The sequence below is a fragment of the Lonchura striata genome, chromosome 14 (assembly GCF_046129695.1).
Source record: "Lonchura striata isolate bLonStr1 chromosome 14, bLonStr1.mat, whole genome shotgun sequence".
NCBI classification, from domain to species: Eukaryota; Metazoa; Chordata; class Aves; order Passeriformes; family Estrildidae; genus Lonchura; species Lonchura striata.
In genome coordinates, this window is record NC_134616.1 from 18,111,605 (window position 1) to 18,124,891 (window position 13,287).

The 13,287-nt window shown below is 49.6% G+C and overlaps 1 protein-coding gene across 2 annotated transcripts in view; it reads right to left on the reverse strand.

The window, feature by feature from the left end:
• The window catches only part of LOC110467865 (gamma-aminobutyric acid receptor subunit beta-4), an 82,958-nt gene that overhangs the window by 49,517 nt on the left and 20,154 nt on the right, over window positions 1-13,287 (reverse strand). For both annotated transcript variants that reach the window (XM_021525247.2, XM_021525246.2), the window contains exon 3: window positions 5,653-5,720. In XM_021525247.2, coding sequence (XP_021380922.1) covers window positions 5,653-5,720 — 68 coding nt within the window. The remainder of the gene's footprint in view (window positions 1-5,652; window positions 5,721-13,287) is intronic.

A 13,287-nucleotide genomic window follows, 5' to 3' on the forward strand; every position in this document is an offset into this window, starting at 1 on the left:
ACTCTTACACAAAACCTGGTCCACTTCATTTTGGGTTAAAAGCCAATTGGAAATCCTTGCAGCTCATGGTTGCCTTGAGACATGCTTTACATCTCTTGAGCAGGGAAATCTGCCAAACCAGACAGCTTGTTTTTGAAGCAAGCTTCGAGAAGTTAGGAAATAACAGCCACGATGCTTCCTGCCATAACCTCCAAGAGATCCAGTGCCAGCACCAGAGCAGTCACTCCAACCAGGCACAGCCTGGCAGCAGGGGCACAGGGCTGGGAAACAGTGAGCCATTGGAAGAGGTTGCCCAGAGAAGCTGTGGCAGCCCCGAGATGTGTCCAAGGCCAGGTTGGATGGGGCTTGGAACAACCTGGGGTAGTGGAGAGTGTCCTGGTCTGGAGTGAGATGAGCTTTAAATCCCTTCCAACCCAGAGCATCTGTGATTCTCTGAAGCAGCACAGCGAGGCCAGCTTTGCCAAGCACCATGCCCTGACCCCTAACCCCTCCCCACTTCAGGCTGCCCCCCAGCAAAAGGAATTGGCAATCCCACAGGCATCCTTTCTTTCACACCCCTATTCCTGCAAATGTTTTTATCTGGAAGCCTGTTTCCTACACTAGCCCTCTGCAACAATCCTCTTGTAACTTTTCAACTTGTCACCAGGTTTATAAAACTTTAAAGCTGGTGCTATAACAAACTGAAATGATGTTATTGCAGATGTAGGAGAGCATCTTGGGATGAATAAATTATAGGAGCCACAAAGAAATCATGACTATAATGGCTGGATGCTCCGAGCTGTCTACGGTGTGCAGACGCAGGAGGGAGCAGGTTTAGGATTGCACAGATCATAGGGCAGGAAAATTGAAGCGTTATGAAGGGTAACCTCCTCTTATTTCAAATGCATACAAAACTTCTGGTAGTTTTCCTTATTGAAATAGTTCATTAATACTTCAAGGGAGTGTGAAGTGTCTGGTGCTAGAAAAATATGTCCCCAGAGATTGCCTGGAGAGGGAAAAGGTTGCAGTGGAAGGCTTAGTCCTTGTTTAGTCCCACTGTGCAGGAATACACAGCATACCCTGAGCAGGCCAGTCCTCAGCTGGATGGAAGGACATCCAGCAGTGAGGGAAGACTTGCAGCTCTTTCTGAAGCCATTGCTGCTGGACACCATCAGAACTGCACCCCCAGGGCAAGTTGGCTGAACCCCACCCTTAAGGTGAGTGACTCTGGGAAGCATTCTGGTCATGAAGCACCCACAGCCTGCTCCAACTGTGTGACATGAGCTCCACACTGCCAGAGCTCTTCATTCCCCAGCTCATAAATGCTGCTGGACTCCTCAGTAACCTGGCACCACACCAGGAGCCCTGAAAGTGTCACTGCCCCAGTGCCACTGCACACCAACAAGAGTCTATAAACACCTGCAGGCTGTTCCCTTGATGCCTTAAGCTTTAGCTTTTCTATTTTCCAGGTCCTGTACTGCATTAGTGTGAAGCTCTGAACTCCATACAGAGCGTTGGTAAGCTCTCTTCACAGTTTGGGCAGACAAAACAATCCTTCCAGGCCTGAGAGCCAAGGTCACCATCACAGCCTCAACAAAAGTAAACTGGGGGGAAGCAAACTGAGGCACTGTGACTTCATTACCTGAAGCTGTAAATGGAGAATGAACCTCTGATGTGCAAACAGACCAAACTTATATCTGCCCAAAAAACTGCCCATCGTGCACATTGGGTGTGGCCTCTGCCAGGCTTTTGACTGCCCAAGGTGAATCTGTTAAAGGCCTTTAATAAATACTCACTTTATTGCTTTAACTCTGTCTGGCCTCTGCTCTAGGTAGCCATTCCAGGCATCACCCTGCTCGCTGCAACTCAATCCCAATCACTCAAAGGAGATGTGCTGGGTGAGTTCTCCAGGAGATACCTTCCTGCTGTCCTTCATGGGTCACCTGAGCTGCTCAGCAGCAGCAGCAGCAGGAAGCCATTCCTCCTCTCAGCCTGCCTTCAAATCCCCAACTTGCAAATGTGTACAGGAGATGAAAAGACTCCAGTGAGGCTTTCATCTTCATGGATCAGCACTTCCCAGAGGGTCTGCCACTCAAATGTGCCCCCCCAATATCTATTTGGCCTGACTCTAGCATCCTTCCCCAGACATTTCAATTGATGTCACTGATCTTGGCTCAGCAAATAATCCTTCTAATCACTGGCAAGAACAGAGGCTGCAGCTCAGCATTGCTCAGCCATGCTGAGGGGGATACACAGCAAGAAAGCATCACTCTAGAAAGTGAGCTTGAAAATATGGCTGACCACACAGGCAGCAGCTGCCATGAACCAGGAGGGGACACTCTTTAAAATAAGGGCTGTGGCTTTGGTGTCTCGTGACTGGGAGATGGTTGCCACTGTACCTGTGAACACTTTGCAGTCTGGCATGGCACAGGGGCTGGGAATGGCCCTCAGGGGGTGCATCAGCCTTGGCTGTCAGAACACACATGGCATCTACAGACAGCTGCAGAGTGTTCTGTGTGCCAGAGTGTCTGGGAACATCCAGCAGAAGGACGTCACTGTGCTGCCTTCTCAGAGAACCCCGTGTCCCCCAGGACAGCAATGCCACCACATCTTCATTTTGGGAACACGGCTCCCATGGGAGTGAGGGCAAGGAGTGCTCGTGGATGGAGCTGGATTGCTCCAGAACATCACAACCAGCTGGACTCTGTGGAAACAGCTTTTGGAACCATCATTGTCTGGTCACTGACAGCATTTGCTCCCACCACCAGGCAGCCAGCAGGCACCAGGAGTGCCAGGGAAAGGCTGGGAGAGCTGGGGGCTCTCCTCAGCCTGCCCAGTCCCAGCACCAGGGCCATTGTTCCCAAAAGGATGTCTGAGGATTAATTAATTATCCTACAAGGGGTAGTAAGTAATAACACTCCTTGTGGAACAATAGAAGCTATTTGGTCACCATGACAACCCAGCTTCACTTGTGTGCCTTTAATTTATTCATTGCACAGTTCCTTTCCCAAGCACACATGATGCCAAAAAAATGCCTTGTTTTTCTTGCCAGTATCCATGTCCAGAGCAGGGGTAAAACACAGCCCTTTCCCCGGGGCATCTGTCACACAGAAGAATGATGCACATAAAATGCCCTCAGCCTGGAAACTTACATCACAGAACTCTTCTGCTCCCTAAATGTTTGTTTTTTAAGATGATTCTGATTCTTAACCCCTTTTTGAATCTGCCTCACCATGGCGCTCAGAGATCTTGATCTTGAATAAATTCTTACCTACAGCCCATCCCCAACCCTTTCCACACCCCCTACCCCTGCCCCAATCTACTTAGGAAAGATGAGCAGAACATTTTTTTTCTTGTCAAACAGAGAGCCGGAGGGATAATCAAAAGCCTAGAAGTGACATTTCTTCACATCCACGGGAGTGTGGCAGGGACAGTGGTGCCCAGCCTGACCCCAGCCACGCCACCACCATCAAATCACTCAGTGTCCATCACTGTGCTGCTCAAAGCCTGCAGGATCCAGAGCAGCACGCGGACGAAGGTCTATGCCAGGAAATCTGTGCATCACAGAGGGATCATTGTTGCTGTTTCTCCCCCAGTTGTGTGCCAGAGGGGAGCAGGGGCTTGCTGCAGAGGGGAGAGCATCACATTTACATGGCAAGGGTTGGAAATTGCTGCTGGTACAGTGGCTGCTGTGTGCCTGGCCAAGCTGCTCACACCTGCTGGACGAAGCTCTTGATCAGCCCCTGTAGCCCAGGGACACCTCTCCAGGAGGAGGTTCATCCTGCATCAGCCTCTGCAGGGCTCAGCTGCCTGCACAGAATGGTTGGATTGCAAAGGACCTTAAAGATCATCTTGTTCCACCCCTCTGCCATGGTCAGGGACACCTTTCACTATCCCAGGCTGCTCAGAGCTTCATCCAGCCTGGCCTTGGACACTTCCAGGGATGGGGCAGCCACAGCTGCTCTGGGCACCCTGTGCCAGGGCATCCCCACCCTCACAGGGAAGATTTTTTTCCTAAGATCCAATGTGAACCCACTGTCTTAGTCTGAATCCATGCCCCCTTGTCCTGTCACTCCAGCCCTTGTAAAAAGTTTCTCTTCACCTTTCCTGTGGGCTCCCTTCAGGTACTGGAAGGCCACCCCTAAGCTGGCTTTTTTCCCAGGCTCAGCAATCCCAGCTGTGCCAGCCTTTCCTCCCAGCAGAGCTGCTCCATCCCTCTGATCATCCTGGAGCCTCCTCTGGACTCACTCCAGCAGTCCCTGTCCTTCTGTGCTCTGTGGGGACAGAGCTGCTCAGGCTTGCAGGGACAGTTCTACAGCTGAGAACCAGGGCCTCACCCCCTCCCAGTTATGTCTGGGCAAGTTTTGGTCTCAAGGCACAAGCCCAGAGCCCAAATTGTCCATCCTGGCTCTAGCAGGAGGGTGACATTTGCTCCAGCACCCCAGAACACCCAGGTCCAAGTTGAGCCTAGGAGGGGAATCGACTCAAAGTTGAGTTGTGGCCTGACAGGCAAGACAGATGGGGCTAGGTTAAACCATCTGCTAAACTGAGCCTAAACTCAAGCACAGCTACCCAGTGCCTCTGTACCCAATCTAGGGCCACACCCAGTGCCCACTGTCACTGGGCTGAGGTGCCACAGGTCATGCAGAGTTCAGGTGATGGTGGGGTGGTAGCAGAGGAGCTTTCACATAGGAACATAAAGGTTCATGGCTGGTTCTTCCCCCTGGCTCATTCCAACACGTATTCAGGCTTTTCAGGCAGTTTGGAAACAAAACCAACTGGTCAGGTTGTGTCACCCCCCCTCTTCAGAAGAGCTGGTGGACCAGGGAAACATGGCAGGAGAGGCCAGAGACAGAGAAATGGGCCAGGAGCAGGGGGAGACCAAGATTTTAATCGACCTGAACTGCAAGAGCTCCAAACTGGCCCAGGATTGTCCTGCACGGACCAGGAAGGGAGGAACTGGAAGGGGCTTCCAGGAGGCTCAAACCAACCTCCCCCTTTACTCAACCCCTGGGAAAGGTGCAGAGTCTGGAGGAAAAGCCTCTGGACAGGAGGGAGAAAGGCAAGATTAGGCAATTACAGCACAATCTGTGTCCTCTGCTGCATGCTCAGGGCTTCTGAGGAACAGTCCTGGGTGTAAACCTAAACCATGACCAAAGTGACCAAATTTCACAGGTTTCACCCCAAACCATTGCTATCTGAGCAGATTTTTTTTTTTTCTATTGTTCACGGAGGTATGAAAAGCTCCAATCTATCAATGCCACTCAAAAACAGGTTTCCATTTCCATGCCTCTCTTTCCAGCACAGATCTCCAAGGAAATGTTGAATTGCCACCAGCAAATGAAAACTCACTGTTTTTAACTTGGCAGGGACAGACTGACCATAAAGCCACCTTTGCATCAACCAAAAAAATAAAACTCACATCTACTTTTTTAAGGCATAAGCTTTTCTGACTCTGGGAGGTGTCTGTGCAACCAGCACAGAAGGAATAAGAATCTACTCTGGATGAGATGAGATCCACAAGCTCCAGAGGTGCCAGCAGAGATCCAGATGCCTCCTAAAAAACACTGCCTTGGAAGTAAATCCCAGCCAGAAAATGGAAGAGCAGTTTATAGTTGGGGTTTTTTTTCCCTTTCTCTCTTTTTTTCTTTTTCTCTCTCTTTCCAAACTTACCATGTTGACTTCAGAGATCTGGTCAATGCTGGAGATGTGGATGCTCATTCCCACTGTGACAGGGTTACCTGAAACATAAATAGGCTGGGTTAGGACCACATTCAAGTTCTCCTCTCCTATTTGCAATATAAGAATTGCCTAGGAAATGAATGGATTTGATTTTAAGCAGCCCCACATTCCCTGAGTATCATAGAATTGAATGTGATTAGATTTCTCTCGCTCCCAGACTTACAGACTCACCCCAAGGAGTAGTGCAGCCTAAGCTTGATTTTTTTTTTTTTTTTAGTTCCTGGAAGTTAATTACCCCCTAGTAACACAATTATCTCTGGTTATTCCAAATAATCCCTTCAGAGACAACTGGGCTTGCACAAGGTGGTCCTGATTGACCATACAAAGAACTCAACACCCAAGCCCATGCAAGCCACGGGCAGGAAACAGCTCCAGTTCCCTCCTCCATCACTCTGAGTACTCAGTCTGAAAATCCCAAGTGAGTTTTAATACCCAAGGCACCAGACAAGTACAGGAAACAGATCTATGAAGTGAAAAAGCAGCATTTGTAAGGTGGCATTTCAGAGCAGAGCTTGGATTAGAGAACAGGACAGTCCTTACTGTGGCCTTTAAGCCACATAAAACAATTTAAAATGAGATACATACCCACTACCAAACCCAGCAAAAGTCATCCCGTAGCTGGAAATGGGGTTTTGCATGTTACCCCTCCCCTGCTCAGGCCCACAACCCCAAAGGCAGAGCACAAACCCAATCCCACCCCGAGAAAAGCCCCTTTCCCACACACGCAAGGTGGAAAATTATCCTGTGCAATGCTTCATCAGAAAGGGAAAGGCAAGCAGTTGTGCCACTCAAGGTATTAACTCTTCCATGCACTCATTAGTAGATCTAAGTGCTGAAATATTTACAGATAATCATGAAATGGCTTAGAAAGTAATTAGGAAATTGGGGGAGAGGGGAGAACCACACAACTGGAAATGGAGTGATTTTTTAATTATGTGTTACCAGAAGTAGGGAAGCAGTGTCATTAGGGGTGCCTTGTGATTGGGTGTGCTGTTCACCGAGACCCTCTGCTGCAAATTAAGCAGCATTATCCTTTAATGGAATATGAACAACATTGAAAACATCAGAATCAACCACTGTAATTAGGCCCTGCTATGCAAATCTGCTTAAAGAGGCAGTGCAGGCTCCAGCACCCCGGGCTGGCTGACAGGGTGCCCGAGGCAGGGGGGCTCAGGAGACCTGGTGCAGCCTCTGAAGATCCCATCACAGACACACTGCCAGACACATCTTAGCTGTGCTCGTGCCTTCATCCTTCACAAGGGAGCCAGGTGGGAAAATAACCAACAGTCACACCAGGGAGACACGATTCTCCGCAGCCTCTTTGTGCCAGAGGCTGACACAGGCACAGCAAAGCTTTTAGGGAAGTCTCACTTTGATAATTTGTTTTTTTTTTTCCCCCCTGAAACCAGGGCCTTGTGATAGAAGCCATAGCAGGAGGAGGAAGTCGGCGCTGCCCTGAGGATCTTGCAGGCTAAAGGGTTACAGGAGGAGAGTCAGGGCCAGGCACGGGGCTGCAGCAGGGCCTGGCAGAAGCCACAGTCCCATTCCAGAGCCTTTCTGCCATGCAGTGCTGTTCCTCCAACAGTGCTCCACTGCCTGCCTGGCTTCCAGCCTGTCCCCAGCTGCCGGAGCTCACCCTACATCATGGGTGGCTCCATGTGGTGGAAAAGTCTCTCCTCCAACCCGAGCTTCCAAAGAAAGGCTCAGCAGTCTCTGTTGTTTGGTCTCAAGGCAGTTTATTGCAGGTTATCTAAAAGATTTTCTTCTGAGGCTGCTGTGGTTTGCTCACAGCTCAGGCAGAGGCACACACACACCCTGACATCCTCTCTGACCCCGACTGCTTCTTCTCTCCCTGCCCAGGGCTGCTGCTCTCTTTTATATGGTACATTACGTGTGACATGGTTACAGTTTTTCCCAATGCCTATTACCTATATTAAATGCTGTTTTTCTATCTTTTATATGGTACATTACGTGTTACATGGTTACAGTTTTTCCCCAATGCCTATTACCTATATTAAATGGGGATTTTCTATCTTTTATATGGTACATTACATGTTACATGCTTACAGTTTTTCCCAGTGCCTATTACCTATATTAAATGGTGCTTTTCTGCTCTAAACCAATCTGTGAGTGCCAACATCACCAAGAAAATGGAGGTAAGGAAGGAGAAAGAGGGAGGACAGGGCAGGCCCAAATCCCTCCATTTTAAAACTTCTGAACCCCATGTACAAAACTAAAATCCCCCTGTACAGCACTTAAAAATTCTTCCCTTTACTTTTTGACTACTTCTACTATAATATCTAAACTTTTGTGACTTCTTGTTCTTCCTGCAAGGTTGGTAAATCATTCCATGGCTCAAACCCAAAATCACAGCTGTTTCCAGCTGCCTGCCAAGGTCTCAAATGGTTCTGACCTGGACCCAGAACCTCCAAAAATGCCTGAGGGACATTTCGAGTCCCCACACCCAGCAGCGCTTGTGTCACTGTGGCTGTGCATCCCCTCCTTCCCCAGCACCAGCCAGGCTCTTCCCCACCGAAGGCAGCAGGCTGGGTGGGGGACCATGGGAGCACTGGCAGTGGGGACCCCCAAATGTCTGTCAGACACAGAGGCTGTGCAGCCCCTTCTGTCCATCCAGACACTTGTGCTGTGCCCATCACCGGGTGTGCGTGTGCCATCCGAGCGCCCGGGCTCACGCAGAGACCCAGAGTCAGGGACGAGCTCCAGAGCTCCCCTCTCCCAGCTCCAGGAATACTCTGGGGTGGAGGGATCAGCTCCCTGCAGAGTCAGCAGGGCTCCTCTTGGCACTGCCAACTCCTCCACATCCCATCCACCAGCAAATTTGGGATGCTCCAGCACCCAGCTGCGAGCCCTGGGGCGTGCAGCCCACGGGCTCCTGGGTGAGACTGCCCTACAAACAACGAAATGCAAGTCCTGCCTTTATTCACCTGCTGAATCTTCATGCCAGAGAAGCCATCTCACCTCCAGCCCTGATGGCCCCCAGGCTGCTCAGGACAGGCATTCAGGAGCATGGACACGGCCAACACAAAAATATGTCCTGACTCTCAGTGCAGCCCAATGGAAAATGAGGCCAGCTGGTGCCCAACACTCAGACTTTAAGTAGTACAGAAAATAAACAAAGGACATCAATTCTGCCAATGTTAATAGCTTCAGGAAAGAAGGATACAAAAGTAGGGTATTTCAAATGTGGGATAACGTCATCTGCAGATTTGTCCAGAAGAGACGGAACTCTGCATTTATGGATCTGAGACAGAGCAAAAGAAGTAAACCTGATATTAAAGGCCCATGCTTTTATCTGTGCCTTGCCAGTGGGTACAAAGAGCTAGACTTCCTCCCCTTAAAGAGAAAGCCTCTGCCTGGAAAGGATTTGTAGGCAAGATCACAAGTGAGGGAGTGTGAGAAATTCTGCCACTTTTACCAGTGAATGGCACCCTCACACATCCCTGTTTCTCACCACCACTGGAGAGTTCACCAACATTTTGTCCTGAAAGTAGTTTGATGCCTGAGAATAATGCACTCAGGAAGTTGGAAGGGAAGCAGACAAAAGAGTTATAATAAAACCTGTCCTTTTTCTGCAAGTGATATTTGTCAAATATAAACACAGTCAAGGCAGAGAACAAGTTGTGCTAATCTGCAATATTTTCCCAGCAACCAGTTATTACTTTCACATTTTATTTTATAATGCATCAAACCCCAGCACCTGGAGTCACGTTGCTAACAGAAAAAACTCAACATAAGTGTAGAGAAAAAGTTGTGTTTCCAAGACTGTGTGTCCTGCACTCCAGCCAGAGGTGATGGCAGCCTGGACTGGGACATCTCTCCCAGAACTCAGCCTGGTTTTGAGGCCACAGAGCTCACAACATTCAGTGAAGAGGGGGGAATTACTCAGGCAGCTGCCCAGAGCTGAGGTCCAAGTTGTCCCCTCTTCACTCCTACCCAAGGAAGTCAACCCTAGAGCAAGCTTGGGTTCAGCTGCCTTCAGATCTCCAGCTGCAATACAGACACAGCCAAAGAGACTCCAGACCAGTGGGCAGGTGAACAGAGCTCCATTTATGGTCCACTGAAGCCACATCATTTTCATGAACTGCAGCCAGAGCTTCAAGGTTCCTGGTTCCTGCATTCCTGACCACGTGGACCTGGCACTGCTGGCAGAGCCGAGGGTTGCAGTTGCTGAGGGACAGGGATCAGCCTGAAAATTACCCTTTAGTCTGAACTACAGGAACAAAGGCATTAACAGGGTGTCAGAAATTTCACAGCTTCCCTGAACAATACCTTCCTGCATTTCACTGCACTGAAGGCTTTTCCTAGATATCCAAACCAAATCTTCTCTGCAGTTTAAATGTAGTTTGGTCTCATCATTCCCCCCCTCCACGACAGTGAAAGAATAAATCAATCATCCTTCCTTAACAACAGCTTTTATGTTCTGAGAAACCATGACATCCCCCTCCCTCCCCCACTCATACTGCCTTGTCTAGATTAAATGCACCTGATTTCTTCAACCTCTCCTCAAAGGTCATGTTTTCTAAAGCTCTGACAATTAGTGCTGCTCTCCTCTGGCCTTTTGCCAATTTGTCTACATCTCTATTTTAAAGGCTGGTATCCACAAACCAGCCACTGAAGCAATGACACACTCGTACAGACAAAAGAAAATGCAACCTCCCCTGTACAGAATCTTCCTAAAACCACAGAAACATCTCCAAACCCGCTGCAGCCATCCTGGGAGCTGCTCACTCTGTGTAGGAGGTTAGAGATGGCAAAGGGGCAGCTGAGCTCCTGCCATTGGAGTGCATCATGCATGCAGCAGGAGGGAGCACAGCCCTGTCTTTTCTGGACAAGAGGAGAAATTATTCAAGACAGCTTTGTGCATGAGCCTCAGCATTCCCTGCTTGCACCCTGCCTGTGGCATCACCAGTCTCTGAGATCCCTGCAGCAGCAGGAAAGCTGCTTTTAGGTCTTCTGCTGAGTAAACAAAGCCAACCAGAGAAAATTAGAGGCTTCAGTTACTAAACCTACATATAGAACAGGTCTGTGCCTTACCCTTCAATGGCAAACACCCATAGGCATGAGATTCCATCCATGCAAAACCCTGCTCCTCACTCCAAGCCCTGCAGAAGCTGAAGGGCAGCCCCACAACAGCCAGTCCCAGACAAGGCTGCCCTGCACTGTCTGGTGGAAGTGTTTGTGCACAGACAGGCTGGTGCAGGCAGGCAGGAGGAGGGCCAGGTTTGCTGATGAAGGACCAGGGCACCACAGTGCCTCTCTTGCATTTTCAGTGACCCCCCACCCAACAGGACCAGCACTTGGGGCAATCTCAGTCTCCCCACAGGCACGACCAGCACACAGCCTGTCACTCCACTGCCAGGACTTTTCCCTCCAGTCTTCACTCCACGCTCCTCAACGACGCAGGGACGTTCAGCATCCTCCTGTTCTTTCTGCAGAAAATGGCTCGTCCAGGCCGCTGCTCTGCTTTGTTCCCAGCTCTGCACCTCGGGGCAGCCTGGCTTTGTGTTTGCAGCTCAGAGCCCGGGCCCACGGCACGGCTGCGTGTGGCCATGGCTTGGTTACACAAGCCTGACAGACGTGGTTAGCTGGAGCCAAGAGCTCCCAGGTAACTGGAGGTGCAGAAGGCAGCACATCCAGCACCGGGCTTGTGGCTGGCTGAGGAGTTGCTGCCAGCATGAAAACATTCATCTTCTTCATAAATCTCCCTCTGGCCCTCCCAAAACAGATAGCCTTGAATCATCATTGGCTGATGGACTAATTAGTCCTGTGCTGTGGTTTTTTGAAGCCACCCAAAAGATAACTCAGAGGCCAGCCTGTTGTCAGGACACTGGAATTTACTACACTCCAGTGCAGGCAGAATGGAAATGCTCCTGGGTTTTCAGCACACAGAAGATTGCAAGAGGAGTTCACAATTTGCTGTCTGCATAATAGCTGAGCTTACAGATCTCAGGACTGAGGCTCTGCTACAGCAGTGAGAGAACATCTAAAAGATGCCAGCCCAGCAGGCTACACAAGCCAAATCACAGAGAAGTTTCCCAACACTGGTTTTCCTGTTCCTTTCCTTTTATTTTAACTTATGTACAGCATCAAGCACAAACTCAGTTTAGTGTTAACATTGCTTGAGGAACAAGAAAAGCTGACCATGTATCATGAAAGCAGAAATGTTCTGGGAACCACTTTCATCCAGCACCTCTGATTTGCAGTGACATCTAGAAGCACCGAGTTCAGCAGGGTCCCTTAAGAACCTACTCAAACTTTTCCAATAAAATCTAGGTTTAAACATCCATTTAACACTTTCCAATCCTTTTCCAACTTGTTGGGTTTTTTATCACTCTTGTTTCCATGATCTCTCCCCCACCCACAGCCAGTGCTGTGCATTTTTTTTGCCAGGTTTAGCACAACAGCCAGAAACATCAAACACATTGAGAGGCTGATATTGGAGCTCTCCCTCTACTCCCAGCAGGTCACCCCATGGAATCCCTTGGATTTAAAAGGGCAAAGCCCTCCATGGCCTTACTCTGTTATACATTACCAGGAGGAGAGATGGCCTCAATGCAAGTTAGCAAATCTGGCATTGTTTTGGCTGAGTGGGACAGGTTTTATGAGGGACTTGTCATACTGAGGAATCTCTCAGTGGGATTTTGGAGCTAAAAGATAGGGCCCTGGCCTCCAGGGTGTGTGGGGATGTCAGTGCCTGCACTTTCCCCATGGATTCACGGCTCTGCAGAGGCAGGAAGGATATCTACCACCACTAGTTCCCATGGAGATTGCAGCTGCTTTCCAAGTAGGTCTGGTAGAAAACAGTTTCTTGGGTATTTCTTCAGGTTTCCTTGGTATTTCTTAGGTTTCCTACATTTTCCCATATTCCTTTAGGGAGTGCTTGGCCCTTTTTACACCACTGAACCCATGCGCAGGGTGAGATCTTGCCTAACCCTGGTGTGGTTTCCATCCATCTACACCACACCAGGCTCAGCACCACCCTGTGCAAGGAGGATAATGAGGATTTCCAGCCTTTTCAATTCTCCTTTCTTGGTGTCCTGGCATTGTCACCTCATCCGGTCAGACAACTGAATTTGAAATATTTACATAAGAAAGGGGAATAATTGGGACTTCCCAAGGCAAATACGACATTGGAGGAAGCTCTCACCAGGATATCAAGGAACATCTAAGGAAGGGTACCACAGAACCACAGCACAGCTCCGGGGGCTTTTGGAATATCCAAACACGAGCATGGTGCAAGCAATGAGGCTCAGTTCAGTGAGGAGCCAGGAGCCACAGCCCAGCAGAGCAGGCAGAGCTGACCTCTGCTCCTGCCAGCACTGCTCCCCGAGATGCTTTGGCAAGCACACAGCTTCACCTGGATAACAGCAGTCACAGTCCCAGCCTGTTGTCACACGAAGCCTCCCTATGGACCTGAACAGTCACAGAACATTTTCTCAAGCAAACTGTGCCTGCTCCTGAGCCGGTGCTGAGGGATCCTTCTGGAGGAACAGTGCTTTCCCAGGGCACAGGCAGCACCCCTTCTGTGACTGCTCCAGGGGAAGC